General features: G+C 49.4%; 1 protein-coding gene across 2 annotated transcripts in view; it reads right to left on the bottom strand.

Moving 5' to 3' along the window:
- Positions 1-1111: 1111 nt before the first annotated feature.
- FBLN5 (fibulin 5) overlaps positions 1112-27534 on the bottom strand; it is an 83125-nt gene continuing 56702 nt past the window's right edge. For both annotated transcript variants that reach the window (XM_082834648.1, XM_082834647.1), the window contains exons 5-11: positions 26183-26305; positions 23195-23311; positions 19503-19622; positions 14977-15099; positions 13773-13899; positions 9973-10168; positions 1112-2195 (exon numbers count right to left, since the gene is read on the bottom strand). In XM_082834648.1, the coding sequence (XP_082690774.1) occupies positions 2034-2195; positions 9973-10168; positions 13773-13899; positions 14977-15099; positions 19503-19622; positions 23195-23311; positions 26183-26305 (968 nt within the window). In that variant the 3' untranslated portion in view covers positions 1112-2033. The remainder of the gene's footprint in view (positions 2196-9972; positions 10169-13772; positions 13900-14976; positions 15100-19502; positions 19623-23194; positions 23312-26182; positions 26306-27534) is intronic.

The following is a 27534-nucleotide window of genomic DNA, read 5'->3' as shown; positions in this document are numbered from 1 at the left end:
AGTCATTCGGAGCGGCTCACATCAGCCTTCAGCATTCTAACTCCACACCCAGTCCTGACACCTAAGCCTCCCCACCCAGGGGGAGCCCAGGGCTCAGGGCCACCACTGCTCTCTGCTCTGTGGAGCTGTGTCCGCACACTGGCAAGTCTGTAGGAAATTGTCCTTCCTCTTCTGAGCTATGAAACTGGGGCTGTGTGTTGTTGATTTGTTGCTGGTGCTACTGTTAATATCACTTGAACCTGACGGAGAGGGCACAGTGGGGAATGGTTTGGAAGAGATTTGTTTTAGGAAGGAAGAATTAACATATCCCCTCTGGAGGCCGACCGGAACCAGGAAATGTTTGACTTTACTCCTTCTCCTTTTAGTATAAAAGAAGCCTGAGGTCTAACTCAGGCAAGATGGTTCTTTGCAGCATGAGGCCACCGTCTTCTCGGTCTGCTGGCTTTCCAAATAAAGTTGCTATTCCTTGCCTCAATAATTAGTTGCTCAATTTATTGGCCTGTCGTGCAGCAAGCAATACGAGCTTGGACTCGGTAACAGGGTTGACTCCTGGGATGGGACGCAAAGGTAGCTGTCCCCACCTGTTCTCCCATCGGTGATTTGCACTGTTGACTCCCTTTGTCCCTGCCTGGGGTACCAAGATTGAAGGGAATTCAGGTCCCTGACCAGGAAGAGAAAAATGAACCCTACAAGTAAGAAAAGATGTTGAGGGCAAGGTGACCAGGGCTTGGGCCACATTTGTCTCCCTCTCTTTATGCAATGAGCTCTCAACTCCACCTACTTATTAAAGGTTTTAAGTTTCCCCATGCCTGGGCCCTACCTAAGACTGACTAAATCAGAATCTCTGGGGGTGAGGCCCAGGAAGTCAGGTTTTCTTCTAGAAAGCTCCACTGGTTATCTACTACGCAGTCAGGGATGAGGGCCACTGATTTAAAGTAACTTGATACATTCCTGCTCTGGGAAAGTACCTGGAAATAATCTACATCACGGGGGGTTGTTTGCTGTCTTCCAATTGAACGGAGTAAGGTTCAGGCTTCATGCTTTCCCCTCCCTCCTCCAGCACCATTTCTCTCCCCACCCTCACTCCTTATCATGTTGTTAACAATGATCTCACTCTCCAGAGAGCTTTTCAAGCCAGTACACAATAAACTAAAGAGAACAAGAACCAACCCCAAATGCTCAATCATCTACGATGTCAAAATGAACCAAACACAAGATCTCTTCAAATATTTAATCAGTTTGGAGACCTCTGCCTTCCAACCCAGTTGTGTAAAAATTCTAAAGGAAGCATGATGAAGGGGTCCTCAAAGAAAACGTTGGGCTAAAATGGAGAGGAGACTGGGTTTGGGAAGACAGAACATAACACGTGCCTTAAGGCCTTTTGAAGGAATTCTACCGTGGATTAAAAAAAAAAAATACTCAAATGAACAAGAAAGGATTAAACAGTTATACAGAATTAAGGACAACTAAAACTTCTTTTATGGCTGAAAATACCAGACATGGCTTTGAAATAGACTCTTTAAAAACCCTTAGATCCTGCTGTGGTTTCTTTCCATAGCCTTCTCTGTACATGCAAGAAGCAAGCTAGCTACACCCAGCATCCCCAGGAGCATTTTGGGCCTTGGCAAAGAAGCAATCAGCGAGAGATAGAAAGAAGGCCTGGAGGAGGTGAGAGGAAGCGGTTCACAGTTTTTGAACGTGGACCCAGACCCCAGCCAACCTAATCTATTTTCTTTGAAAAATATGGAAATAAACTGAAGGCCTTGAAAAATCACCGTCAATCTCAGGTTAGGGTGCCAATGATAATGCTTTTTGATAACTGTGTCATAGCAACTGGGGAAGCATGTCCTTCAAAGTGACGGGACGGGGTTTATAATAATACAGGCGTGGTCAGGACTCGGGGCTGACTCCCCAGGAGACATTCGGCAGGAAGGGCATCACGTCTTTCTCGCTCTCATTCTCCCTCTGGTTCCTTCGCTTCTCCTGTCCCTTGGTGCTGTTGAGAGGCAGTGTCAGAGGCTCCAGCCCAGGGCTCAGAATGGGTACTGAGACACGTATATCCGCAGTCGGATCACGGAGCTGCCTCTGAAGTTGATGACGGTGTTGACAGTGATCATTTCCAAGTCCAGCTGTATTTCCCGGGGCCCTTTGATGGGGCGTGTCATCACCAGGGTGGCACTGATGGGGCCTGTTTGCTGTGGACGGAACCGGGGATACCAGTTAGAGAAAGTCTGACTGGCTTAAGGAACCAGGGTGAGCCTGACCCCAGAAGCTGTTGAACAACGGCAGAGAGGGTGAGGAAAGCTGTCCGTCAGGAGACGTGGCCTCTGGGACAGTCACCAAAGCGGAAGGCCAGGTGGTCTGGCCATAGCCGGTCTCTGTGGCCCCAATCGGGGCGCTCCTCTTTGCCCACTGCTGGCAGACAGCCATCCCTCGATGCCAGGCTCTTCCCCCGACTTCGTTCATGCTCCACCTGGCTTCTCCCTGCTGTCCCTTCAGGTCCCACCTGAAATATCACCTCCTCGGAGGAGCTTCTGTGCTTTCCCCCATCTAATTCAGGTCCCTCTGACCCTCTGCCAGTGCACCCTCTCCTTCGCCTAGGAAGGAAGGTGTTCGTTCCCATGTGTCATAGTCCACACTAGACTATGAACTCTGTAAGAGCAAGGACCGGGGGCAGGTTTTGCACCCCTGAACCCCCCAGCGCCCAGCACGGTGTCTAGCATGTGGGTAAGTGTTCAGTGACTGTATCTCGAATGCAAGAATGAATAATTGTCCAAACTAACTACGTGACTCAGGGCTGTCACTTCACTTCTCTGTGCCTCCTCTCTAAAATGAGGGTTTGTACCAGATCAGTAGTTCCCAAGTAAACAGCTCCAAAGCACCTGGGACACTTTTTAAACTAAAAATCCCAGGGGCCGATGCTAGGATTTTCTGCTTCAGTGGATTTTTCGATGATGCCTGGAGAAGTGTGACCTGTTTACCAGCCCCCAGGTGGTTCTGAGCGTAGCCCCTGCTGGGGGTCCCGGCTGGACACTGTGCACTCACCTACAGCTTCACCACTCTGCGACCCTATCGCTGTGGTCCTGATAACTTCATGTGAGCTTTTTTCCTCCTCTGAATCTTTTTCTGAAGCTTTCAAGGAGGTAAGGAGAGAGGACTGATATAATTGAGCTTCCGCCATGTGTGAGGCACTCTTCCGGCCACTTTTATGTATATGTGCTTATTTAATCCCCATAAAAGCTCTGAGAGTCCTGGCTACTCAAAGTGTGGTCCCTGGACCAGCATCATCGGCATCGTCAGGGTGCTTATGAGAAATGCAGGATCTCAGGCCCCCCTAAGACCCACTGAGCCAGAATCTGGAGCTTAACACAATCTGCAGGTGATTCATGGGCCCATTAACAATTGAAAGGTGCTCATCTAAAAGCACAGGACCCAGGCTGGGGAACCTAACTGCCATACTAAAGGTATGTCTCATTATTTCTGTTTTTCACTGTTCCTTGTGAACTGAGGCTCCATGAGTTAAGTCATTGCTTAGGGTCACTCGACCAGTCAGGGGCAGAGACAAGGGATACCATTCCGGTGCTTTTGTCTGACTCCAAACCCCAGGCCTTTTTTGCTGCACAACAATTATCAGAAAGGACTGATGCGTATTTTACTTCTTCCTAGCACTGCCCTGAAGGACAGATGCTTGGGGTCGGGGGTCAGTGTAACGGCCAGAGAGTGGGTCCCTGGAAAGGAAATAGCATAAGGGAACAGGACATGCTGGATAATCCCTTCCTACAAGCTGCAGAGTCCAATGCTGTGCCCAGAAACTGAAAGCAACAGGCTCTGCAAAATCAAGAAACGTGGCTTCTTTAAAGCCACACCAGGCATTTTATCTGTCTCCTTGAAGGGAGGGCTCCCCATAAAGTTCTGGACAGCCCCAAGAGCTGCCACAGGTAGGACAAGGGCAGGGCAGGCAGACAGGTGTCACCCAGGTAGTGGGACCTCCCCTGGGCTATCAGCAGCTTTACAGCCACGCCATTTCCTCTTGGCATCAGCTCCCTCCATTCCCGTCAGCATCCGCGCAATTGACACCCTCTCACGCAGAGTATCGCTAGCACTTCCTTGTCAACTCTTGCAAAACCTCGGAGCCCTGGGCCAGGACTTCAGAGGGTACAGCCAAACAGGGAAATGCCCAGGACATTTACATATACAAATACCTCACCAGCTTTCACTGTTTGCATGAACAAAGGCCAGGAGCTGAGGACCCTGAGCTGAGGGCGGGCCTCTGGAGGGAGAGCTGCAGAGGCTGGGACAGGGAATGGAACAGCTGGAAACTTCCCAGTTGTCCCTTTGGGCTGTCCTTGTAAATGTCTCCAGAGTGTGAGAGCATCGTTGCCTCTCCTATTTGGAAGTAATCTTAGAGCTCAGACAGTCTGATCCCCACCAGGGTCAGATCTACAGCAGCCTGAGAAAGGCCTGCCCACAAGCACACAGAGGACTCAAGTGCCTGCCAAGACAGCTAAGGACCGACATCTCCACTCCTCACTGGGCTTTTAGGGCAGAGCCAGGGCATTAATGAAATAGGCCTCCCAAGAGGCTCTCGTCATTGGTGGACTTGGGGGTCACTGGTACAAAGGGATGACGGTGACGGTGATGGTGGTTGATACTAGGCATTTGGTTATGACCTTGCATACATCCCTTATTTAATCCTCATAACCCTACAAAGTAAGTAGGTTAAGTACACTAGCACATGGTACTAGAGCATCTGACTCCAGAAATCAAGCTTCTAGCCACTAAGCTGTACGATAAGGTCTCAAGTGTCTCTCAATTTCCTGACGTCCCGTGGCACTCACTCTAGTTGAGAATCACTCCTTTGCGTTGTAAATGTTTGCCTGGTTGTTTTCCCCTCCCTACCACAGTGTGGATTCCTGGGGGCAGAGGCCACATCCTGTTTGTCCCTAAACTCTCAATGCCTGACTCAGAGTTGCACATGCAGCGGTGCTGAATTAACCTCCATGACAGAAGAAGGAGTGAGTGACCGAATGCCTGTGAAGCTGCCCGCATGGGAGTAGCTTGCAAACAGCCCACCCGCTGTCTGGCTGTCTGTCTTCCGTGGCCCTGCTCCTACACACGCTCGGCTCTGTTCTGAGTCAACTCGCGGGATGGCACTGTCTGACATGGGGCAAGCAGCCAGGCCACAGCAAGTCAGCTTCCCTTGGCCCGGCCACGTGATCCCCGTGCACTTGGCCACAGCCTGTACCCTGTGACCGTGCTCCTTCTTCTGGCCCTACTTGTGTCCCTAAGTCACCTGGCCAAAGCCAATCACCAGTCCTCTGTCCAGGGCTCAGTGTGAGACAGATCGCCAACGGGGCTCATGAAAGGGACATGCGCCTGCATATGCACCTGTGCATTTGTGTGCATACCTGTACCTATGCATACAAGCAAGTGTGTGCTTGTGAGTGTGTGTGCATGTGAGTGTGTGTGCATGAGTGAGTGTGCATTTGGTGGGTGTGGCTGTGCATACCTGTATGTGTGTGTGTGTGTGTGTGCACGCGTGTGCATGCATGTGTGGGTTTGTATGCATGTGGCTTGCCTGCTGTTTGAAATGAAGCTCTTCCCAGGTGCTCGTAATACAGTCAGTGACTCTCAGGGTGGCAGAGACTGAAGAGCCGTCAAGCCCCACCCCTCACAGGATGCTCCAGTCCCTTGAGCATCTCTGGCCTCTCCAGGGCCCAGCAGCCCACAAACTCTTAACAACAGTAGCAGCAGCAGCAGAAACGATGCTATGGATACAATCGTAACTAATGCTTATTGGACACTTTCTATTGTGATCAGAAGTTAAGGTAGACTTTTCTTGTTATCTCAATCTCGGCTGAGACCCCAAAGCTAGGAAAGTAGGTGAAGATACCCTGCATCCTAAAGAGAAATGTGAGAGTATGTACAGATACTGGTGGTAGACTGCCCGGGTTCGAATCCTGCTCTGGGGCTTCCTAGCTGTGAGATCTCCACAAGTTACTTCGCCTCCCTGTGCCTCAGTGCTCTCATCTGTAAAGTCGGGAAGGTCAAGCAGGCCCCAGAGTACAGGATTGTGGTGAAGATGAAAGGAGTGAGACATGAAAAGTCCTTGGAGTACGTCCAGCCCCGTACAGGATTTGCTGCCAGCGCTGTCTGTGTAGTTCCTGTTGCTGTTGTTATACGATAGAAGTGTATTAAACACACTTACCAGCCCCAAAATCAAGCAAGAGGGGCTTTCACTGCGGGTCCCTTGACATTAAAGGATGCAGAGAGCAGCATCAGACTCCTCTGGAGAAGTCCAGGGAAGAGAGCCCCAGAGCTGCCTTGCGCCACGGGGAGGGGACGGGGCTGCAGGGGAGCGGCTGTTGGTGTCCTGAAGGCCCCGTGTAAGGTCTGCCCGCCAGCGTGAGGCAACACACACACACACACACACACACACACACACACAGACTTTCTGAGAGAGGTTTGCGGTGACAAGCGGCCAACTAGAGGCCCTCGCCCACATCTGGGAATGGTCAGTGCAAAGTCCTCAGGGAAATCTCCAAAGAACCCACAAAGCATCCCATTAAAGCAAGAGCATTTGGGCTGTGCCTCAGAGAGAGGAAGAAGGCCTGCCTACAATGGCCCCATCCCTCCTAACCACGCCCCTTCCACCATCTGCATCCCCAAAACCCTGGAGGAGGAGCCAGGGCAGCACATCGGTGTGGGGAGGGGAAGAGGAAGACAGTACAAAGGCCAAGCTGGCGGGTGGGGGGGGAGGGAGGGGGAGGGGGAGGGTGGGGGGAGGGAGGGGGAGGGGGAGGGGGAGGGGGAGCGGGGGTGCGGGGTGGAACATTACACTGAAGGAGAGACTGGGTAGTTGAAGTTTCCACGTAAAGCAGCTGGTTTGATAAAAACAGCCATTCTGTTCTCCAGGCACTGTGCTAAGTAGATGATCTCATCCGATCCTAAAGTAGATACTGTCATTATCCCCTCTTTACAGATGAGGAAACTGAGGCTCAGAGAAGTTAGGTAACCTGCCCAAGGTCATACGGTTGGTAAGTTATAGAATGCAAACGAGGCAGGTCAGCCTGTCTCCAGAGCCGACATTGGAATGACTCCGTGGGGCCTCCTGAGGAGGGCACTGCAGCTTTGCACAGCTTGGAAAGGGAAAGCCCTGCTTCCTCCAACAGATTTCTGTCTTCCTGGCCCCATGCCCTGTGGCGTCACAGGGCCCCTGCACCGAGCCTGTTTTCTCTTCCCAGGGGCAGCCTTCGAGATCTTTCCAGCCAGGATCCACCTCCCCATCCCTAAGTTCCTTCAGCCATTCCCAGGGCAGGTCTATGTTCCCTCACCCCCTTCGTGTCCTGACAACCTCATCTGAATAAATACTAAAGAATTAGGGCCCTTCTCAATGTTCTCAGAGAGAGAGCAAACCACATACAGCTCAAAGTTTTGTGAGTTTCAAGGGTCCCCTAGTCGCTGTGACAATCCAGGCACTAGAGGAAGCTGCCAGGAAGGGGCCCTCCCACGTGTTCACTCCACCTGTAGAAGAAGACAATCTTCTTCCCACCCTTCCCCACACACACACACACCATTGTGGTGTAGCTCTTACAAGTCAGCCTCACAGGGAACATTTGGGTCTAGGGAATTTTAGGAGGTGGTGACCTGGGAGTGAAATCTTGCCAAGACAAGGCCACTTCCTGCAGATCCTCTATTCTGCTGGGGGGTGGGGGGTGGTGGAAGGGTAACCGGAAGCAGGTAATGTGGGTGATGGTATTTTAAATCCCCAAGAGGGGCATCTCTGTGCCCTGTGATTGGGACCCACTGTGTCTGTACAAATGACAGAGGCCAGATTAGAGAATCCTAGGTGGGCTAGGCTTATGCTCGGGGGGGTGGGGGGGTGCGTCGGGGGGTGGAAAGCCCCCAGAGGCTCAGGCAGGTGAGCTGTGCTGGGTGGCTATGGCTTACGGGTTTGGAGAAAGGACTGACAGAGGCGCAGCTCATCTTTTTCATCTTGAGAAGTTCCTCTATCCTCAACTCATTCCATCTTCTTCCAAAGCCCTTGACCTCACTACACTGATGTACAGAGGCTGGGTCCGCAGGTATGTTATCACACATGACCCAGCCCTGTTAGGGTCTTGCCAAAAACGTATTAGTGAGGAAACAGGCATGATACCAGCTCCTGGGGCCTTTTCTAATCTGTTTTAATCCTGCTTCTGAGACCTCTCTGTTTTCCGACAGTCCCAGCACCAGAGGCAAGGACTGGAAGATTCTGCCCCGGGGCTGGGGAGAGGGCAGGGAAAGATCTCAGATATGTGGTTCCCTCACAGGCCAGTGGGCTGTGTCCCATGGAAGTGTGTAAACTTCTGAGTCTAGCGCCCCACAGGGACCCTGGAAGACCACATACTGTATTCGTTAGTAATGCAGATTCCTAGGCTGAATCATGGCCCCCCCAAAGTATCAGGTCTTAATCCCTGGAACCTGTAAATGTTATAAGGAAAAGGGATCTTTGCAGACATGATGAAGTTAAGGATCTGGTCACGGGGAGATTATCCTGGATTACCCGGATAGGCCCTCAACCCAGTCACTGTCAATTCTAAGAGACAGAGGGAGATTTGATACGCACGGAAGAGGAGGAGGCTCTGTCACAATGTGACAAGGGATGCAGAGATTGGAGTGATGTGGTCATGAGCCAAGAAATGCTGGCAGTCGCCAGAAACTGGAAGAGATAAGGAGTGGATTCTCCCCTGGAGCCTCCAGAGGGAGCATGGCCCTGCTGACATCTTGATTTCAGGGCAGTGAAAATGACTTCAGACTTTTGGCTTCCAGAATAAATTTCTGTTGCCTTAAGCCACCAAGTTAATGGCAATCTGTTACAGCAGCCACTGGAAACGGATACACTAGGCCTTAGCCCCCATCTTCTGAAATAGATTCTCTAGAGAGGACGCTCTGGAATTCCTTTTTTCAACAAGTACCCAAATTCACACTGAAATGTGAAAAACATCGCTCTAAGCCGGGGGGCTGTAAAGACAAGTGATCACCCCAGAGGTTGCAGGAGATGAAGCTCAATAATAGAAATGGTACAGTATTGGGTGTATGTAATTTACAAAGAAGCAAATCTATTTTAGGGTGTGTGCTCTAAATTTTTTTCCCGATATGGATAAGCTGGTGCTGCCCCATCGAACTTTCTATGATGACAGAATTATTCTATATCTGAGTTAATACAGCAGCCACATGTGGCTACTGAGCCCTTGAAATGTGGATAGTGCAACAGAAGAACTTAATTTTTAACTTTACTTCATTTTCATTAGTTTAAATTTAAAGAGCCACGCGGCCACTGTGTTGGACGGCGCAGGTTACAGCCCACTTCTGTGAGGAATGCCTTTAAGTTCACTGCCATGTATGTGCCACGAGGGCAGGGATTCAGGACTGTTTTGTTCACTAGAAGTCCTTCTAGTTTCTAGAAGGCCATAGTAGGTACTTGATGAGTATTTGTCAAATGAGTGGATGGAAAAAATGGATATGTGAATTCCTCTCCCACAGGATTGCAGGAGGAATCTGAAGAAGAATATACATATGTAGATAGATACAGATACAGATATATCTATATAAATATAACTGAATCACTTTGCTGTACACCGGAAACTAACACGACATTGTAAATTAACTATACTACAATTTTTTTTTAATGGTTAAAAAAAAGAAAAAAGAAGAATTGCAGGAGGAAAGAGACCTACAATTGCATCTTGGCCTGATTTCTCACTGCAGGTGAGGGTTCTGAGGCTCACAGAGGAGAAGCAACTTTCGCAAGACCACACAGAAAGTGAGAGGAGCCAGGACATTGGAGTCTGACTCACATCCGCTTCCCTCTCCTGCCTTTACACCTGCCCCTCCTGGCTGCACTCTGGCCTATTTCTAGAAGCATGTTCCAGGCTAGACAACAGAACACCTTGTTGAAGATGGTGACCATCACTCAGCACCCCTTCTTACCCGCATATAGAATTCTCTGCCCTCATTCCCAGACTTGATCTGGAAAATGTAATAAGCCCCAGGGTAGCGGGTCGTTGCTTGCATTTGGAAGATGTCAGCAGGAACAGAGCGTCCAGACACCACGTCCATATCCCGGTACAAGATGGTGAAGGGCTGGTCTCTGCAGCCAGGATTCTCAGCGGGACACATACAGCGGCTGTCGGAAAGGGAAATCATGTGAGAACTCAGGAAATCCTTTCCAGATGCTGCATGTGCCTACTTCCTCGCTTAAAACACTGAAAAGGAGGCCACCCCATTTTCACCATCCAAATGCTGTCACTGTAGAGGCTCTCTGCTCCCGGCTCCGGTCTAAAAGCTCTCCAGCATGTAGGTGAGCTCTCTGTTTCCTAGAGAATGTCCTGTTCTGGCCAGTCAGCTATTCTTGCTACTAGAGCATAAACCTGAGATGTCTGGTTTTCAGAACACTGGGGACATCCTCTAATGCACTTCACATTTGTCACATATTTAGTCAGAAAAATGTACTGCATAGCCTTTCACTTCCCCAGCCATCCATACTCATTGAGAAATTTTAAAAGTGAGAAAGTACATTAGACTGACACGTCTTGAGTGGTCACTCTACATTTTCTATTGCACTTACCCCAGTCTGTGTGGAATATAATTCAATATTTTCTTTCTCTAAACAAGCACTCAGAACTCACTGTGTATAAGATACACATTAGGACATGACTTTAAGATGTTAGGACATTATTGCAACAATAAATAAGATCCTGATCTTAAATTCACTCTCTAACAGGTGAAATAAATCACAGACACAAATACTTCTAATACAAAGCATCTAATTTGAAACACTAGTAATAGCATTATCATAGTATGAAGTTGAGTCATTACCAAGGTATGCCTGTTATAGACACCCCTTGATTTATCCCTAAGCACCCCCATCTCTCACCTCATCCCTGAGACTCCCCCTAGGGGGTCAGAGTGCAGAACAAGATGAGAACATCTGTTGATCTATGCCTTGGTGCAAAACCGGGAGTAAGCCTTGCTGTGCTTCTGTGCTTTCCCTAACTTCCAATCTATCTTCGAAACCTATCAGTTCTACTTCTAAAATGTAGTCCAAACCCAACCACTCCATCTCCACTGTCAGTGCACTGTCTCACTCACTGTCTCACCTGGACCTCTGTGACAGCCTCCTGTGATGGAGTAGAGGGTACTCCCACTCCAATCTATTACGCCACAGGCAGAGTGCCCCTTGTGGAACGTAAGTCAGATTACGTCTCTATCCTGCTTCAAGGTTCTACAGTGGCACCCATCGCAACTTGGACAAAAACGAAACACCCATTTCAGCCTCTAAAACCTCATGGGGTCTGGTCTCTGTCAGTTTCTCTAACCTCCTCTTGGGTCACTGTCCATGTCGTTCATGAGGCTGCCGTTTCTTCCGGTCCCTGAAGACATCAAGGTCACTCTTGTCTCATAGTCTTTGCACACACTGTTCCCTTTGCTCATCCACCCTCTGTTAACATCGACTCCCCTTTCCATTCCAGCCCAAGGGTCATTTCCTCAGAGGGGCTTTCGGATTATCCAGGCTAGACCAGGTCCAGCCTACTCTTGCGTTTTGTAAATTTCTGTTCTTCCTGTTCACAGCCCCTGTTACCATCTATGATCATGGATTCATTATATGACCATTTGTTTACTGTCTTCTCCTCCACTAGCATAAGAGCAAACACCACAGCACCTGGGAGCAGATGTGGCACAGAACAGGAGCTCAACTAACCTTTCATAAGTGAATGTATAGAAAGAATTTTTGAAGTTTTGTTTTTTGGGGCTCCATCAAAATATCCAAGTCAAAATGTCCCGGGTGCCAAAATGGTTGCATTAAAATGTCATGTGTCACACAGAAAAGAATTGTTTCCTAAAAGAAGCTTGAAGGAGAGAGAGATGGCTCCTAGCTGAAGAGGATCACAGACAGCTGGGAGGGGTGACACTGGAGCTCAGATCTGAAAGATGGGGCAAATCTGTCTGTGTGGCAATGGCAGGAATGCCTTGCATATGACAGAAAATGTGGGCATGGAAGCCAGAAGGCTGGACACTCTGCGGCATGGATGAAGGTGAGAGCTGGTCCTGTTCAGGTTGGCGGGAGTGCAGGACACCTGAACGAGCAAATGAGCTGGATGGGGGTGGCTGGAGTGAAACTGGAATGGGGCCTGGAGACAGGGAGTCTCCCAGCATTCTCAGTGGCTAGTTGGGGACTTCGCCAGTAACACCAGCTCAGTGCTGCAAGCTGCAGGTCAGGTCCCCACCACAGACAACAGTGGCCTGGAGAAACCCAGGGAGAGCCAGGATGGGAGCTGAGGGCAGCCTGAAGCTCTGCTCTGCTGCAAAGTGCCCTGGAACCAGAAATCAAAGAACCCTATTCTAAAGGCTACTTAGAAGCACAGCTCTTAGCAACAAGTGAAGACGTCTCTAAGGGACCAGCCTGTCCCTGCTTTGTCCTCTTCTGTCCAGCTTTTGATCAGAGCAGGAAGCACACTGGTAAGCTGTGGACTTCTCTTAGAAACTGCATCCCTAGAGGGAATGAATGATAGGCATGTCCATTCATCCCTTTATCTCCAGTGGGAGGGCTGGGCGATGCTCAGGGCATTTGACTGGAAGAGAGAAGGGCAGAAAAGACATCCCTGCATGTGTGCATGTGAGTGTGTGTGTGTGTGTGTGTGTGCACACACACGCACATGGGCTGAGGAGGAACTCAGATGGTTAAATAGGAGCTAAAGAGAAGGAAAAGGAATTCCTAATACACCAGGGGCAGAAAAACACTGTCCTAGGGCATTCACCTTGCAGAGGTTGTCTTCAATTTAGTTCTCTCCTCAACTCTAATATTTGCCATCTGGTGACTATGTAAAATCACTATTGTGGGACTTCCCTGGTGGTGCAGTGGTTAAGAATCCGCCTGCCAATGCAGGTTTGATCCCTGGTCCAGGAAGATCCCACAGACCGCGGAGCAACTAAGCCCCTGTGCCACAACTACTGAGCCTGCGTTCTAGAGCCTGCGAGCCACAACTACTGAGCCCACGTGCCACAGCTACTGAGCTTGTGTGCTGCAACTACTGAAGCCCGCATGCCTAGAGCCTGTGTTCTGCAACAAGAGAAGCCACCGTGATGAGAAGCCCGCACACTGCCACTAGAGAAAGCCCACGCGCAGCAACAAAAACCCAACTCAACCAAAAATAAATAAATAAATTTAAAAAATCACTATTGTGACATCAAAAACTTGATTAGAGCAAGCTAGGTACCCTCGGTTATTGAGAACTCTCTATTGACCTCTCTAACCCCTCACTACTCCCAGCAAGGTCCAGGGAGACTGGAAGCATCCGTTTCACCTGGGGGCTTGTCTGCAAGGCTGAGTCTCGCATCACCCCAGGCCCACAGAATGAGCATCTGCCTGCTAACAAGATCCTGGGTGGTTCCTATGCACGTGACCTTTGAGAAGTCCAGCTCTAGAAGACTGTGTATCCAGAACAAAGTCCCTAAAGAGAAAAGGAGGTTCATGAACCCTGCCTCTCCTTTTGGTTAGCTTTCTAGAAAATCTTCATATAGCTCTGGCATGAGTGGGGGAGTGGTAGAGAACAGTGTGTGTGTGTGTGTGTGTGTGTGTGTGTGTGCGTGCGTGTGTGTGTGTTGTGTAGTAGGCAGTAGGCCAGGTCTCCCAATGTCCTGGAGGTACACTCTCCTTTACACCACACTGGCAGCCTTCTGAACCAGGCCCCTCACCATGTTCCCATTTCCCAGGGGAAGCCATGACTTACTTATCGCTGATCCGCAGATAAGGCTCCTCGCAGCGGATGGGGTCAATGCACTTGAAGCCCCCTTGCAAATTGTAGCAAGTCTGCTGCAGGATGCACGTGTGGTTTCTGTGCTCACACTCATTGATGTCTGAAATGCACGGTAGACAAGAGGATGGTCACAGGCCAGATGGGTGGGAATGGCGAGGGGGGCTGCCTGGGTCTTTCTATAGAGCTATGCTAGCCAATAAGGCAGCCACTGACCACACTGGCTCAGTGGTCACTGAGCCCTTGAAATGTGGCTAGTCCAAACCGAGATGTGCTGTTGAGTGGAAACTATATACCAGATTTCGACGACTTAGTAAAACCAAAGAATGTAAAATACCTTATCAATAATTTTTATATTGAGTGCCTAGTGGAATGGTAATATTTTGGATATATTGCATAAATAAAATATGTTCTTAAAATTAATCTTGCCTGTTTCTTTTTACTGCTTTAATGTGACTAGGACATGTGACTGGGACATTTTAAATTACATATGTGGCTCACATTTGTAGCTCACAATACATTTCTACTGCCCGGCACTGCTGTGTGGAGAATTCTTGCTTAGTGTTTGGGTTAGGCAGGTTCAAGGAGCTGAAAATGAGTCTGTTGCTCAGCTACCAGCCTTCTCCACTTGCCCCAGTGAGTGGAGCATGGGAGGGAAATCATCTCAAACAGCCAATCTGGAGGAGACCCACCCCTTTCACAGACTGGGGTCCTGACCCTTGGAGGGACACAGCAGTTAGAGGTGAGAGGTATCCCCAGCGTCCATTCTCTAGGAAGTCAGTAGAGAAAAGCTGATCAGGCTTCCCTGCAGGGGCCATGAGAAAACCTGCTCATGGACCAGGGCCAGGCCATAAGATGTCCTGGTCGGGTCCGGAGCAGTCCCCAGAGGGGCCGCAGAGATCTGCCTGGGAGGGCACGACAAGCCAACTGTATCTCCAGAGTTCATTCCAGAAGCAAGAGTGGCCTTGTCCTTTCTGAGGCCAAAGGATGGATTGCAGGGCAGGAAGGCACCAACCCTGGCATCCTGCCCAGAGCCTGCCACTCTGGGAGTCACCAGCACCCACTCACACCCTCACCTCTGCCACCTTCCCCAGGTGAAGACATCCAGGTGACCCACCCCCGAGCCAGCCCCACCTCACACCTCCCCTCTGAACAGCCAGGTCCCTCTGAACAGCCTTACCCTGGCAGCTGCGGTTGTCATCCAGCAGAATGTAGCCAGCTGGGCAGGAGCAGAAGTACGTGCCAGGCTGGTTCACACACTCATGTTGGCAGAGGAACTCAGAGAAGCTGCACTCGTCCATATCTGGGAGAGACAAGTTACACCTGCTATTTATAATCACAGACTACCCAGGGATGAGAGCTTAGTGCTATTTCAGCTTTATTTATTCCAGCTTCCACACTCTCCTGACACATAGGATAGCTTTACTGCCAAGAAGTTGCTAACTCACTTCTTGAACACTTCTGGTGACGGGGAGCTCACTACCTATCAAGGCTGCCCGTTGATATCTGGACAGCTCTAATTGTTAGAAAATTCTCTCCTACATGGAGCTGAAATCTGTCTCCATCAAGCTTCTAACACCCTTTGCCTCTGGCTCAGCTACGTCATCTACTCATCACTGGCTCATTTTTGCTGTACAAGTGAATCCACCCTCCACCTCTGGAGGGGAGATTTGTTTGCCTGCTGGAGTTTTCTGGGTGCAGAGCTCTTCCCCCAGACCTAAAAACATTCACTGGCCCCAGTCTTCTGAAAGGGCAACTTTACCAGGGCTAACTCCCCTCTAATCTCCTGCAAGTTGAGAAACAATATTATTCCTAAAATCGCAACTAAAAGGGACATCTCCAGAAGGCCAGGGGGTGTGAATTATATTAAAACTCCAGGGACTTCCCTGGTGGTCCAGTGGTTAAGACTTCGCCTTCCAATGCAGGGGGTAAGGGTTTGATCCCTGGTTGGGGAGCTAAGATCCCACATGCCTCCCGGCCAAAAAACCAAAACATAAAACAGAAGCAATATTGTAACAAATTCAATAAAGACTTTAGAAATGGTCCACATCAAAAAAGTCTTTTAGAAAAAGCAAACAGGGCTTCCCTGGTGGTGCAGTGGTTGAGAATCTGCCTGCCAATGCAGGGGACACGGGTTCAAGCCCTGGTCTGAGAAGATTCCACATGCTGAGGAACAACTAGGCCCATGCGCCACAACTGCTGAGCCTGCGTGTCTGGAGCCTGTGCTCCGCAACAAGAGAGGCCGGGATAGTGAGAGGACCACGCACCGCGATGAAGAGTGGCCCCCACTAGCCACAACTATAGAAAGCCCTCGCACAGAAACGAAGACCGAACACAGGCAAAAATAAATAAATAAACAAATGTGGGGTTAAAAAAAAAAAAAAGAAATTACATTTAAAAAACAAACAAAAAACCAAACAAACAAAAACAACTTCATTGTGTCCAAAATCCTCCTTGAAAGAGAAAACTGCAGGGGCATGGGGTGGCCCTCCTGCCTCAGGTGATCCCTGGGACTGTGGGACCTGGCGCTGGTCCAACTCTCCAGCCGCAGAGGTGGGGACGTGAAGGGGGAGCCATAGAACTTTTACACTGTGGCCGCTGATGCAGAAGCAGGCGTTCCAGAAAAGCCAACTCTTCATCACACACAGCGTTTGGCAACAGAGCCCCCATTTGAGCCTCATGCGATAAGTACGCCAAAGAAAACATGTTTTTCTTTCATTTGTTGTTTCCCGAAAACTTGCTTTCTCTGTTTTCCCCATGTGATGTGTCCTCGGATTGCTCTCTGGAATCACCCAGAGAGGGTGTCAGCGCACGTGAGGCTCCTTCTCCACCATCTGATAATTCCAGGTGTTACATGCCTGACATCTCTCACATTCGAGAGGGAAAAACTCCTTCCCTTTTCTCTCAGGGGTCTTTGGGCGACAGGTTATGAGCCAGCAGAATTGGGAGGCTGATTTGAAATTTTAAATGATAGGGAGGGAGGGAGGGAGACGCAAGAGGGAAGAGATATGGGGATATATGTATAGCTGATTCACTTTGTTATAAAGCAGAAACTAACACAACATTGTAAAGCAATTATACTCCAATAAAGATGTTAAAAAAAAAACAAACTCACACTCAGTGAGTCAGATCTGCTCTGTCCTGCCCGCCTCCAGCTCCCCGGGAGCCTCAGAGAGTCTGGTCTTGGCCCCAGACAACCTAACAGAGTGCCCTGCTTATTTCCCTTAAACTTGTAGATTCCATTCATACCTTTAGTAGAAGCAGTGGTAAAAGCTGTCATTTCCTGAGAGCTCGCTGCGTACCAAGCCCTGGCTTAGATGCTTACATGCCTCATTTTATTTAATCCTCACCTCGGCCCTAGAAGGAGGTGCAATTACTAACCACACCTTACAGAGAGAAAATGGAGGCTCACAGAACTTAGGTGACTTAACTAAATTTCCTGATACTGAGTAAGCAGGAAAGCTGGGATTTGAACCCAGCCAGCGGCCCTCCAGGTCCGACACTCGTCAGCACAGCGCCATAATGTCTCCCTAAATGTAAGTCATGCTCAGGACTTGAAACTGGTGGATCTGGGGAGTCCTAGGGTCGGGAAATCCCCTGAGCGGGGCTAGCCCCAGTGCAGGTGGAGAGGGTAGCACCCACCTCCACCTAACAGACCCGCTCAGTTTATCTCGGTCAAAATCCCCAGACTTTACTAAGGGCTGAGGCTCCATCCTCCACTTGAAATACAAAAGCTGAAATACAAGGCTGGTTCTGGCAGAGAGCCCACACGAGGCCATTTTCACGCAATCACATGAGAACCCACCATGGTTTCCAGGGTCAGCTCACTTAGCAAATCTCTAAGGGACACGGCTAGGAAGGATCTGGGGCTGCACGGAGGGGCCCCACCAGCTGGGATAACACAGTGAAGGTAACAGTTCCTGGGGGCGAAACAAGCAGCACAGAAAGGCAGTAAGTAGGAGGGAACAGACAGCAAACTCCCTGAAAACATCCCTGCCTACTCTTGGGCCAGCCCTAAAGCCCGTAGTGGACAAGAAAGTGGGCATCGTGGTGAACGTGCAGAAGATGGCCATTTTGGTTAAAGTGAGTCAACTGAAAATCTTTGCCAAACCACCACGGATGGCTTCTTGAAAAGCGTAAAGTCCCTTACACCTACACTTAGAGGAAGTAAGTTAACACATAATGACACTTAGTTACTACAGCTCATTTAATCTTTATGAGCACCCTGTGAAGATGTTTGTTTGTTGGTTTGTTTTGTAACAAATGGGGAAACTGAGGCTCAGGAAGTGACTTGGCCAGGGAAAGTACTAAACAGGAGAACCAGACTTTGAACTTGGCTCCGTCTGACTCCACAGTCGCTCTCCCATACCTCCTGTGCAGGCGCCCAATAACCATCTGTGGATGGGCAGACAATTCTCCAAAAACAAATATTCCCATCTCATAATGCTAAACTTTCCACCTTTTAGTTCCTTGGCCCAGATTCCCCAAAGGAGTGCCATGGCAGGAGGAAGGGGGCGGGCGGTGAAATCTAGGAAGAAAGTAGCTTTTCATGACTGAGGGTATTTTATGGCTGTTTCTGGGACTGACATTTAGTCGATCTAAGGCTCTCTGTAACTGCCTACTTGCAGCTCTGGCTTTCCTGGCCCTGGGGAGAAGTGTTCATTTGTTTCAGAGAATTCTGTCCCTAGAACACTCCAGTCCTAAGTGAAGCTATTACACAAGCCCCATTCATGAAACCCAGGATTAGGAAACTTTCCACTCTGGAGGACAAAAAGATTTTCACACCCTCGGGTATGGCCCACTCATTGTGAAAAATACAGGGAAGCATCATTAATTTGTACTGTGCTCGTTTACAATTGCTGATGATGCTAAAAGTGGATGGAATAGAGTTTAATTCAACGTTTACAAAAAAATAGGGCAAGAAAGAAAAGAAGGAAACATTAAGCAAAAGATGAGCTGTATATGGCTCTGTGCAGGATGCTACAGGGACAAGTATGAGTAAGATGCTGTCTCTATTCTCAAGGAGCTTACAAGAGTTTACACGTTTCTAAGAAAGTTATAATAGTGTCCATACGCTAGCTTGGGCAGAGTCATAGCTTCTTGGGCTTGGAAGGAATTTGCGAGAGGTCAACTGAGCCATCTATGTTTTCACAACAAATTAAGATTTTACTCATTCAACATCCAACCATTCATTAGTTGATTTGCAAACAAGTTATTGCATGCTCGCAGTGTGCCAGGCCTGGAGCTAGGCACTGATTGTAGAGATTTTAATAGTTTACATACACAGTCTCATTCATTCAACACTCCCCCTCCCAACCCTACCCTGTGAGACTTGCTCTTATTTCTGCTATGATTCTATTAGTACTATCTGCTCTATCCCCAAGACTTGACTCAGTGCCGGGTGAGGACAGATAACTCAACCCAACATGCAATATTAGGCAACTCCTTTTCCTCTTCAACGTCATGTCAGACCCTAAAAAGTAGCTCCACTGATTTTTGTGCTAAGGGTCAAATGACGAGGACATGGGACTGCACTCCACCTTTCGGGAAGTGACTCATCTCCGTTTTGTGTGGTTGTGACCCACTGCACTGGAAAATGTCCCAAACTGGAGATGTGTCTGGGAAATGAGAGGAAACACCTGTGAAGAAAGCCCCCGCCCCTGTGCCCCTAGTACAGGTGGAAATCTCTAACGCCAAGCCCATTACCACTGCAATGAACTCCATCATCCTCAAGTTCATATCCCGGGTCGCAGCGGCAGATGAAAGAGCCATAGGTGTTGACGCAGGTTTGCACGCAGGGGTTCTCAGTTGCACACTCGTTCACGTCTGTGGAAAACCAAAGCACATCACTGACCATTCCCACAACAGAACATTTGTACTAACCAGGCAGTAAAATGCACCAGCAACAAAATTACTACCACTAGGAGACCAGATCCACAGGCACCAAGGGTCTCCATCTAGGACCAATCAGATGGAGAGCTCAGACCCCAAGGTGTTCACTGAAGAACCAGGGCCTCCACTCATACGTCCCTTCTGGGGTTGCAAGCTGGGAAGGGTGGACATGGCATGTATACATATCATATACATGTATACACATGTACACGCATACACCTCCTAGGAAGTCCACTCTCCAAGGCTCACCAACGGGAATTTCTAGGCAACATCTGCTCTTTCCCATCACCAATTGAATTCATCTCCAATTAGCTCTTCCCTCACCTCCATTGACTTTGAAGTTTCAGGTAAAGAGGTAAATAATCATGACAATTTAAATAATAACTCTATTCATTATTGCTGTGGACTGAATTGTGTCCCCTCCAAAATTCATATGCTGAAACCCTCACCCCCAAATGTGATGATATTTGGAGATGAGGCCTTTAGGAGGTAATTTAGGTTAAATGAACTCATAGGGTGGGGCCCTCATGATGGGATTAGTGCCCTTATAAAAAAGAAGCACCAGAGAGCTCGCTCTTGTTCTTTCTGCCATGTGAGACATAGGGAGAAGGCGGCCACCTACAAGCCAGGAAGAGAAGACTCACAAGCACCCAACCATGCTGGCACCTTAACCTTGGACTTTCAGCCTCCCCCCCCGTGAGAAAATAAATTTCTGTTGTTTCAGCCACCCAGTTTATGGTATTTTGTCATGGCAGCCTGAGCTGACTAAGACAGTTAGACAGAAATAATGTCGCTGATTATTACAAAAGGATCTCACACTCACAGGGTACTTACAGCCCTGTTTCAGGACCATCACCCCATGTTACAAGTTCAGTAGAATAAGGAGAAGACCAAAAAGGCGCACAAGGAAACTTTAAGGAGTGATGGAATATTCATTATCTTGAGGTGGTGATAGTTTCATGGGGGTATACATAAGTCAAAGTGCATGAACTCATGTACCTTTAATAGTGCAGTTCATTTTACGTCAATTATACGTCAACAAAGATGTTTACCTCTGTTTTGAGGTTGAGAGATGTGCCCAAGTCCCCAAGCTAACAAGGGCACAGTTGAAACTGGGACATAAGTCAGGGGTCTTTCCACAATACCCAAGATTCATTCCGCACAGCTCGGAGAACGGGGAGGGAAGGAAGGAGCCCCTGTGTACAATGGCATCAGCTGACCCGTTCTGAGCTCCCCCGTCCTGCTGCCACGCTCCATAGGGCAATGACCAAAGTTCCAGCTGAGAGAATTTCTATCCCCTTCAAAGTCCAGGTTAACCTCTGGAGACTCTTAACAGAGATTTGAGGGCTTTCAGAGCTAAAAGGTAAGTGGCTTGAGAAGTTTTTCTTACAGAAGAGGGCAATCCCACGCCCAAACAGCTCCTGCTTCCTGGCATCTTTGAAACTTTCAGAGGGGAAAGAAAAAACAGATGGCCATGCATGGAGGGTCCAGTGAGATACCAGTCTCCACTGGTGCCCAATGGGAGTCTAGAGGCTGCCCACCCAGAAGACCAGGAGAATGTCGTGGTGCCAGGCTGTCGAGTGCAAGTTCAGGCAGAACAGCACTAATGAGCATTAAGGGCTGCAATCCTCGGCTTCCGGCCGGATGCTGGCCATGCAAGGTGAATGAGCTTACGGCCCACCCTCTCACAGCTCTCAGCTGCTTGCGCTTCTGCCCCCTGGGGCCCTGGCTGCCCTCTCCTGCCAGCCCTGGCATGCACACGTGCCCAAATGCCTTTTGGAGTCCTTTGGGAGAAGACCGCATCCCACTCTGACTTGCTGGACAGGAAAGCTGGATCCTTGGTTCTACACTCATCTCAGAGCTGTGTGACTCTGGCCAAGTTGCTTAACCTTTCTGATCCTCGATTTCCTCATCTGCCCTGCCTACCTCATAAGGTTATTGTTGGAGTTCAGTGAAATGAACAAACGTGACAATGCTTTGAAGAGGGAGGGCAAAGCACTCTTCCTTGCTTGAGGTGTTAGGAATACAAAAGCTTGCCAGAGTATGTAACATCCTGTGTTGCCGCGGGCCCTGCTGATGCAATATCCCAGTGGCCAAGTGCCCAGTGTCCAGGCCTGGATGCCGTGCCTGCTGCTTAATCACACTGCTGGACTTGGCACTGAGAGGTATGTTCACTGTTCCTTGTCAAAGGCCGGTCCCTGAAGGACACATGGGCCTTTTGGCTCTTCTGTGCGTGGCTGTTCCTTAGTGGACACTGGGGGAAAACCTGGGCTGGCAACTCGAGCATCCAGCCCTGGCACAGAGAAGCCTGCATCTGCTCTGAGCCGCTTATCACAGCAGCAAAGGAGCCAGGCGCCTGCTCCCTGCTCTATCAGCTCCCTCAACCTCCCAGCCCAGGCTCTGCTCTCAAAAGAAAATGAGTTCTCCCGGCGAGAGGAACGCAGTCGAGACTTCTTGGAACAAGCAGCAGAACCAACTTTGGAAGAGAGACTGAGAAAGAATCCAGGATCCAGCTCTTTAACGCTGATGCCTTCCTGTTTACCCAGTGATTTAGATACGATTAAACTAATGGAGACATAATCTCCTCCAAGTAGCTGGCCAGGAGCCTGCCAGCCAGACCTCGAATGGTGTGACAAGGAAATGGATCCTGCAAAACCTGGTGACAGGCTCCAAACAAAGACCTCATTCTGAGTCTCCGGCGCTGCCTCCACCCTGGATGGGGCAGCTGCCAGGGCCTGGAGGCCTGGGCAGCGGGCTGGGGGCGGGGAGCTTGAGGCCAGACAGGACTTGGACTAATTCTTGGGTCTTAAGTCCCCCACTCACTTCCTGAGCAGAAGAAGCTTTCAGATGGAGGCAATGGGCCTGGAACTTGTTTTTCTTACTTATCAGTATTTGAAGTGATCATGTGAAAGTCAGAAAATGCCTTTGTTTCTTTCATTCTGTTACTGCGGGGAATGCTGGGTTGTAGGGGAGGTGACCACCACCTCCGGACGCTCTGCTAAATAACAGGCCCTCCTAACACGGGTGAGGGGAAACTGTACGGAGAGGCATCAAAGTCGCCCGTGAAAACCCCGCATAGAGTGTACCTGAATATTTCACAATTCATCCAGAATCAGAAGCCCTCTTTCCTCATCTCTCATTGGGCCTCAGGAATTGAACTCAGGCTATAGGACATGTGAGAACATTCCAGGTTGGCCAAAAAAGCTGGCAAGGCTACTTGTGGATAGCAGATACATAGAGAGAAGCAAATCCATGAAATCATAAGCTCCCAGCTGGTGGATGACTGTGGTTCTAATTTCAGCAGTACTCAGAGGACACTCTGACATGTTTCACATAACCTCAGTTAGGATCTCAGGTTTCCGTAAACAATGGGATGGGCAGGCAGTGACAATGAGTGGAAATACACTTTAACAACAGTGTTTCCTACCAACATAAACTGTCAGACTCTGAAGAAGACAGCATCTAGGGTTTCACATTGTGTTCAAGTTGTCATTCACATCACATACCTTGGCAAGACCTTCCATCCTCGTTGAGGGTGAAACCAGGGTTGCACGTACAGGAATAAGATCCAGGAACATTCGCACACAGCTGCTGGCAGTAGCCGTAGCGACATTCATCAATGTCTGGAAACAGAATTGCAAGCAAGGTAAGATATGTTTTCTTCTCAATCACCGATGCCACCCCAGCATCTCTACTGCCTGTCTCTTCTGGATCAGCATCACAAGGGGAAGCACAGCGGAACGAACACAACAACAGCACCTACGAAGTGTCAGGGATGGTGACACCCTCTGGGTTCCGGGCTCAATGTCTCTACCATCCTCCCTGACCCATCTCAGTGCTATGAACACCTGAACCTATACTGAAAGTTGTAGAAGAAATTTCTGCTTAGAGTGGAACATTGGTCAAGATGGCCTCTAAGATTTTAAGCAAATCTAAGATTTAACGCTAAGGTTTATCCAACACCAAGAGTCACCCTAAGATCCTACTTAAACGTGTCATTGCCCTGGAAAGGGACAAGTTGGCTTAAAGTGTAAGGGGTATCCATAGCCTGGCTCCTGTAGGCTCTTTGCCAGCTCCACTAATGATGAATATGTCCAGCTGTCAGGAACGAGAGTGAGTGTAGGCCAGGTCAGGCTGGGTAGCGCTGTGGTCTTGAGACCTACGAATCCAGGAACACAAGGATGCCGGAGTTGGCCTTGGATCTCCTCCTTGTAGCAGAGTGGACATAAAACTCTGGAGAAACACACCTCTTGCAAGCCATGATTGGCCTTTCCTGAGCAAGCAGCTATGTGGGTGAATGGTTCCTTTTAGCAGAGCCAGGCTGACATGTACCAGTCAACAGGGAGGCTGACGTCATTGGGAAAGCCCTTCTTCATACCCCAAGCTGATGGGCTGACGGGCTGACAGCTGGAGAATTCACTCCTGCAGGACAGGGTGTTTCGAATGAAGCCTCCAGGTGGGGACCGAGTCTCACCTGACTATAGCTATAACTGGTCCTTATTTCATCCTCACCTCCCCCTAAACGTTTCCCCTCTGGTACACCACTTCCTTTGGAACCAGGGTCCACCAAGGGCTCCAAAGGCCAGCTCAGAACTTGTCTCTGTGCCTGGTTTCTACCACCTACTGCCAAAAAGGACCCCATCTCCACCTTACTCATTGTTCAGCCCTCCTCATGCCCTGCCCTTGTCATTCTGTTTCATCTCTGAGTTGCAGCTACTTCTAACCTGGCTCACCCCACTGCCCACCAAGTGCCCTGCAGCTCCTGCTTATAAAGCACATTGACCTGTGCAGTTGCTGATCCTGACCTCCTACGTGGGTGCAGTTGGGCACGTCCCCAAGCCAGGGAGGCAGCAGGGGGAAAAGAGGGCATCTTCTGCCTAGGGGTACCTTGGAAGAAAGGCGATTCCCAGCCCCTTATTTTTCTGCAAAAGCAATGCGTCCAAAGTCGCACAGAGTGGGGGGTGGACGGCTATGGAATTTGCATTTTGAAAGAGAAAGAAGAGTTTGGCTGAGAGAAGGCGTGAGTTTAGCCCATACTGAGGAAAGCTCTTCACTTTGGATGTAAAGTGTAAGCAGGCCATGCATGCGGCACCACGTCAGGCCTCCAGGAGCATCCCTCCCAAAACTTCATGCTCTGTGGAAGAGAACAACCCCCCCCCCCCCGGTAGAGGAATGTCCCAATTACTGCCCCCACTCAGATGGGGAGAGCTTTCCTGGCCCCGAGGTCTCTGAAATCTGGCCTGTATGTGCTGGTCACCTGGTTCTCTCTAGCACCTTCCTGTGGTGGAAAAAACTGGGCTGAGAAGCAGGAGACAGATTTTAGACCCACTCACTCTAACTGTCCAACACGCTGCTCTCCTTTGAGTCTCAGTTTCCAACTCTACAGAAGTTGGATGACATAACATCTTATACCCCTTCCAGCTCTGAAATTCTGCATACTGACTCTTCCCATACAAATAACTCACACGGGTCTGCTTATGTTCAAATCAGTGGCGTCAAATTTTCCATAATAGCTGAGGTTGGTTAAAATGCAAAGCAATCATCATATTTACACATGCCCGTGTGCAGCCAGCTCTTTGGTGCCTGGAAAGGGGAACCGAGTCAAGCCTAGGCTGGCTTGTCAGACCCCAGGGTGCTCTGGACAGGGCTCTAGAGGAGACCTCAGCTCAGTCTCAATCAGGAAAGACCTGGAAAGAAGAACCTTGTTGTTTGTTTGTTTCCATGATGTTGTTTGGATTTGTTTCTCAGCTCCTCCAGGACTGACTTCCGGGAGACAGAATAGTGTCGTAGAGGATTTAAACTAGTAGGGCTTTTCCAAGAAAACAGCAAAGAAATCTCACCCTACGAAGAGAAACTGAAGTGACAGCCAGAGATTGCTATGAATTCATTCACTTGGCTAAACCAAAAACTAAAGGAGAAGAAAGGAAAACAGCCCTCCAGCAAAAATAAACAGAGAGATCATATAGCCGATGCCAACCGCAAGGGACAAAATTCTCAATTGGTGCTGACTGACTCCTTAAAAAAAGACCACAGCTAGTGGGGTGGGCATGGGGTAGGGGCTGTGATGGGGTATTAGGAGGAGATGATATTAGACCAGAATCCACTGATCACATTTGAGACTTGGGACATTTCTGTGACTAAGCAAGAATTCCCTTCTCTTGGTATGATTTCTAATTGGGACAGAACAACCCTCACCCCTATCACTTCCTGCCTCGGTTATCAACTTCCTAAAGGCAGAGAGAAGGTCTAGGTAGAATCAAACATGAACCCTTAAAAAGTACATCCAAAAACTCTGATGACAACATGCAGTGACGCGGTGATGGTGGTAACTGATTTTAAAGGGTGGGACTACGCGTGAGCTCAACAGCCTTCTGCCTCCCCCACCCCCAAAGAAAAGCCCGCTGCCCTTAGACCACCAGCCATGCCCACATTTCACTATACCCGACACAAGCATTAACTCTCAAGAGTTTCTGTGTAGCCCATAGAGCTGTTACCTAAGCACTGGCCTTCGAGCAGCCAATAGCCGTCAGTGCAGGAGCAGGTGTACCCTCCTTCTGTGTTGATGCAAATCTGGGTAGGGTTGCACTGGTGGGAATCCGTTGCACACTCGTCCACATCTGTAACACAGACATATTCCAAAGAATGTCACTTACATGTTTAAAGCCCTGCAGCCACTAGAGGTGCCAGCTGCTTGCTTGTCTGGCTGGGAGGCAGTTGATCATGTCCCTGGGTTATATCCAAGGAGACGGAAGCACCTCCCTAACAGGTACCGCTAGGAGACCCTGACCTTTTCGGAGGGGGGTAGAGCTAATCTGCTCCCTGGAAATCCACAAGGGAAATGGCCAAAAAGAGAACACACATCCTTAAGCACTTTTCTGCCGTCCTAGCCCATCATTCTCTGAAAACAAGTTCAACCATTACTTGGTTTAGAAACGCATTTTGTATTAGGCTTACCCATTCACATATTAAACCGGTCTGTTGTGTACCTGCCGTGTGCACGGAGCTATGATAAACACCACTGAGAACATAACAGAGGAAAAGAAACGTCCCTCGCCAGCGGAATCTCGTAGTCAAGTCACTTGATTTCATCCATGCCCCAAAAATCTTTCAACGTAGAGCTCCTGTTCCTTCATGAAGCTTCCCAGAGCCCTCCAGTCTTCCTTCCACGCCAGAGCTCCGAGGGCTGATCTCTTGCTGCCCTCTGCTTACATTGGGTTTCTCCAAGCTGCTGCGTCCCCATCTGTCTGCCAGTGTGCAGGTACTTATGTCCAAGCCAGTCGGTCCCGTTTCCTTAACTGGGAGCTCAGAGCACAGAGACCAGGTTGTTTTCGTGGCCACATTTCTCATCTGTTGTACACAGCACTCAGAACTGTTTCACCTGAAACGAATCCTTCTTCCCTTTCTCCCCACACTGCACTCTAGAAAGAGTGCTCAACCCTATAAGCGGTCCTCCTGACACCACGCTCTTACTTTGACCTAAAGGACAAGACCCCCTAGACCTTTGGCTATGAAGGGATTCACCCAGCGCCCTGGATCCGCCTGGCCAGGCCCCACCTCTCCTCATCACTCCTGCCCTCACCTGCCTGCACTTTAGGGCTCCTGCCTTTTGCCCCCTCCTCACTACAGGCAGGGTTTGCTCATCTACCCCGTCTCCCCGCCTCTCCAGAACGGACCATCGTGGCACCGGAAATAACTTTATAACTGCACCTCACTGAGCCTGCGCAGTGCGCCCGACTCCTCATTTTTTCTCACAGTCGTTCCATGCGGTGAGCTGGTGACCCCCACTTACAGATGGGAAAACGGTGCTGAAGATGCTGTATCACCAAGGCCAGGGCCAAGTCCAGGC

Source organism: Leucopleurus acutus (assembly GCF_964270905.1).
Source record: "Leucopleurus acutus genome assembly, chromosome: 1".
Lineage (NCBI taxonomy): Eukaryota > Metazoa > Chordata > Mammalia > Artiodactyla > Delphinidae > Leucopleurus > Leucopleurus acutus.
This window is presented reverse-complemented; position numbering and strand designations above follow the sequence as displayed.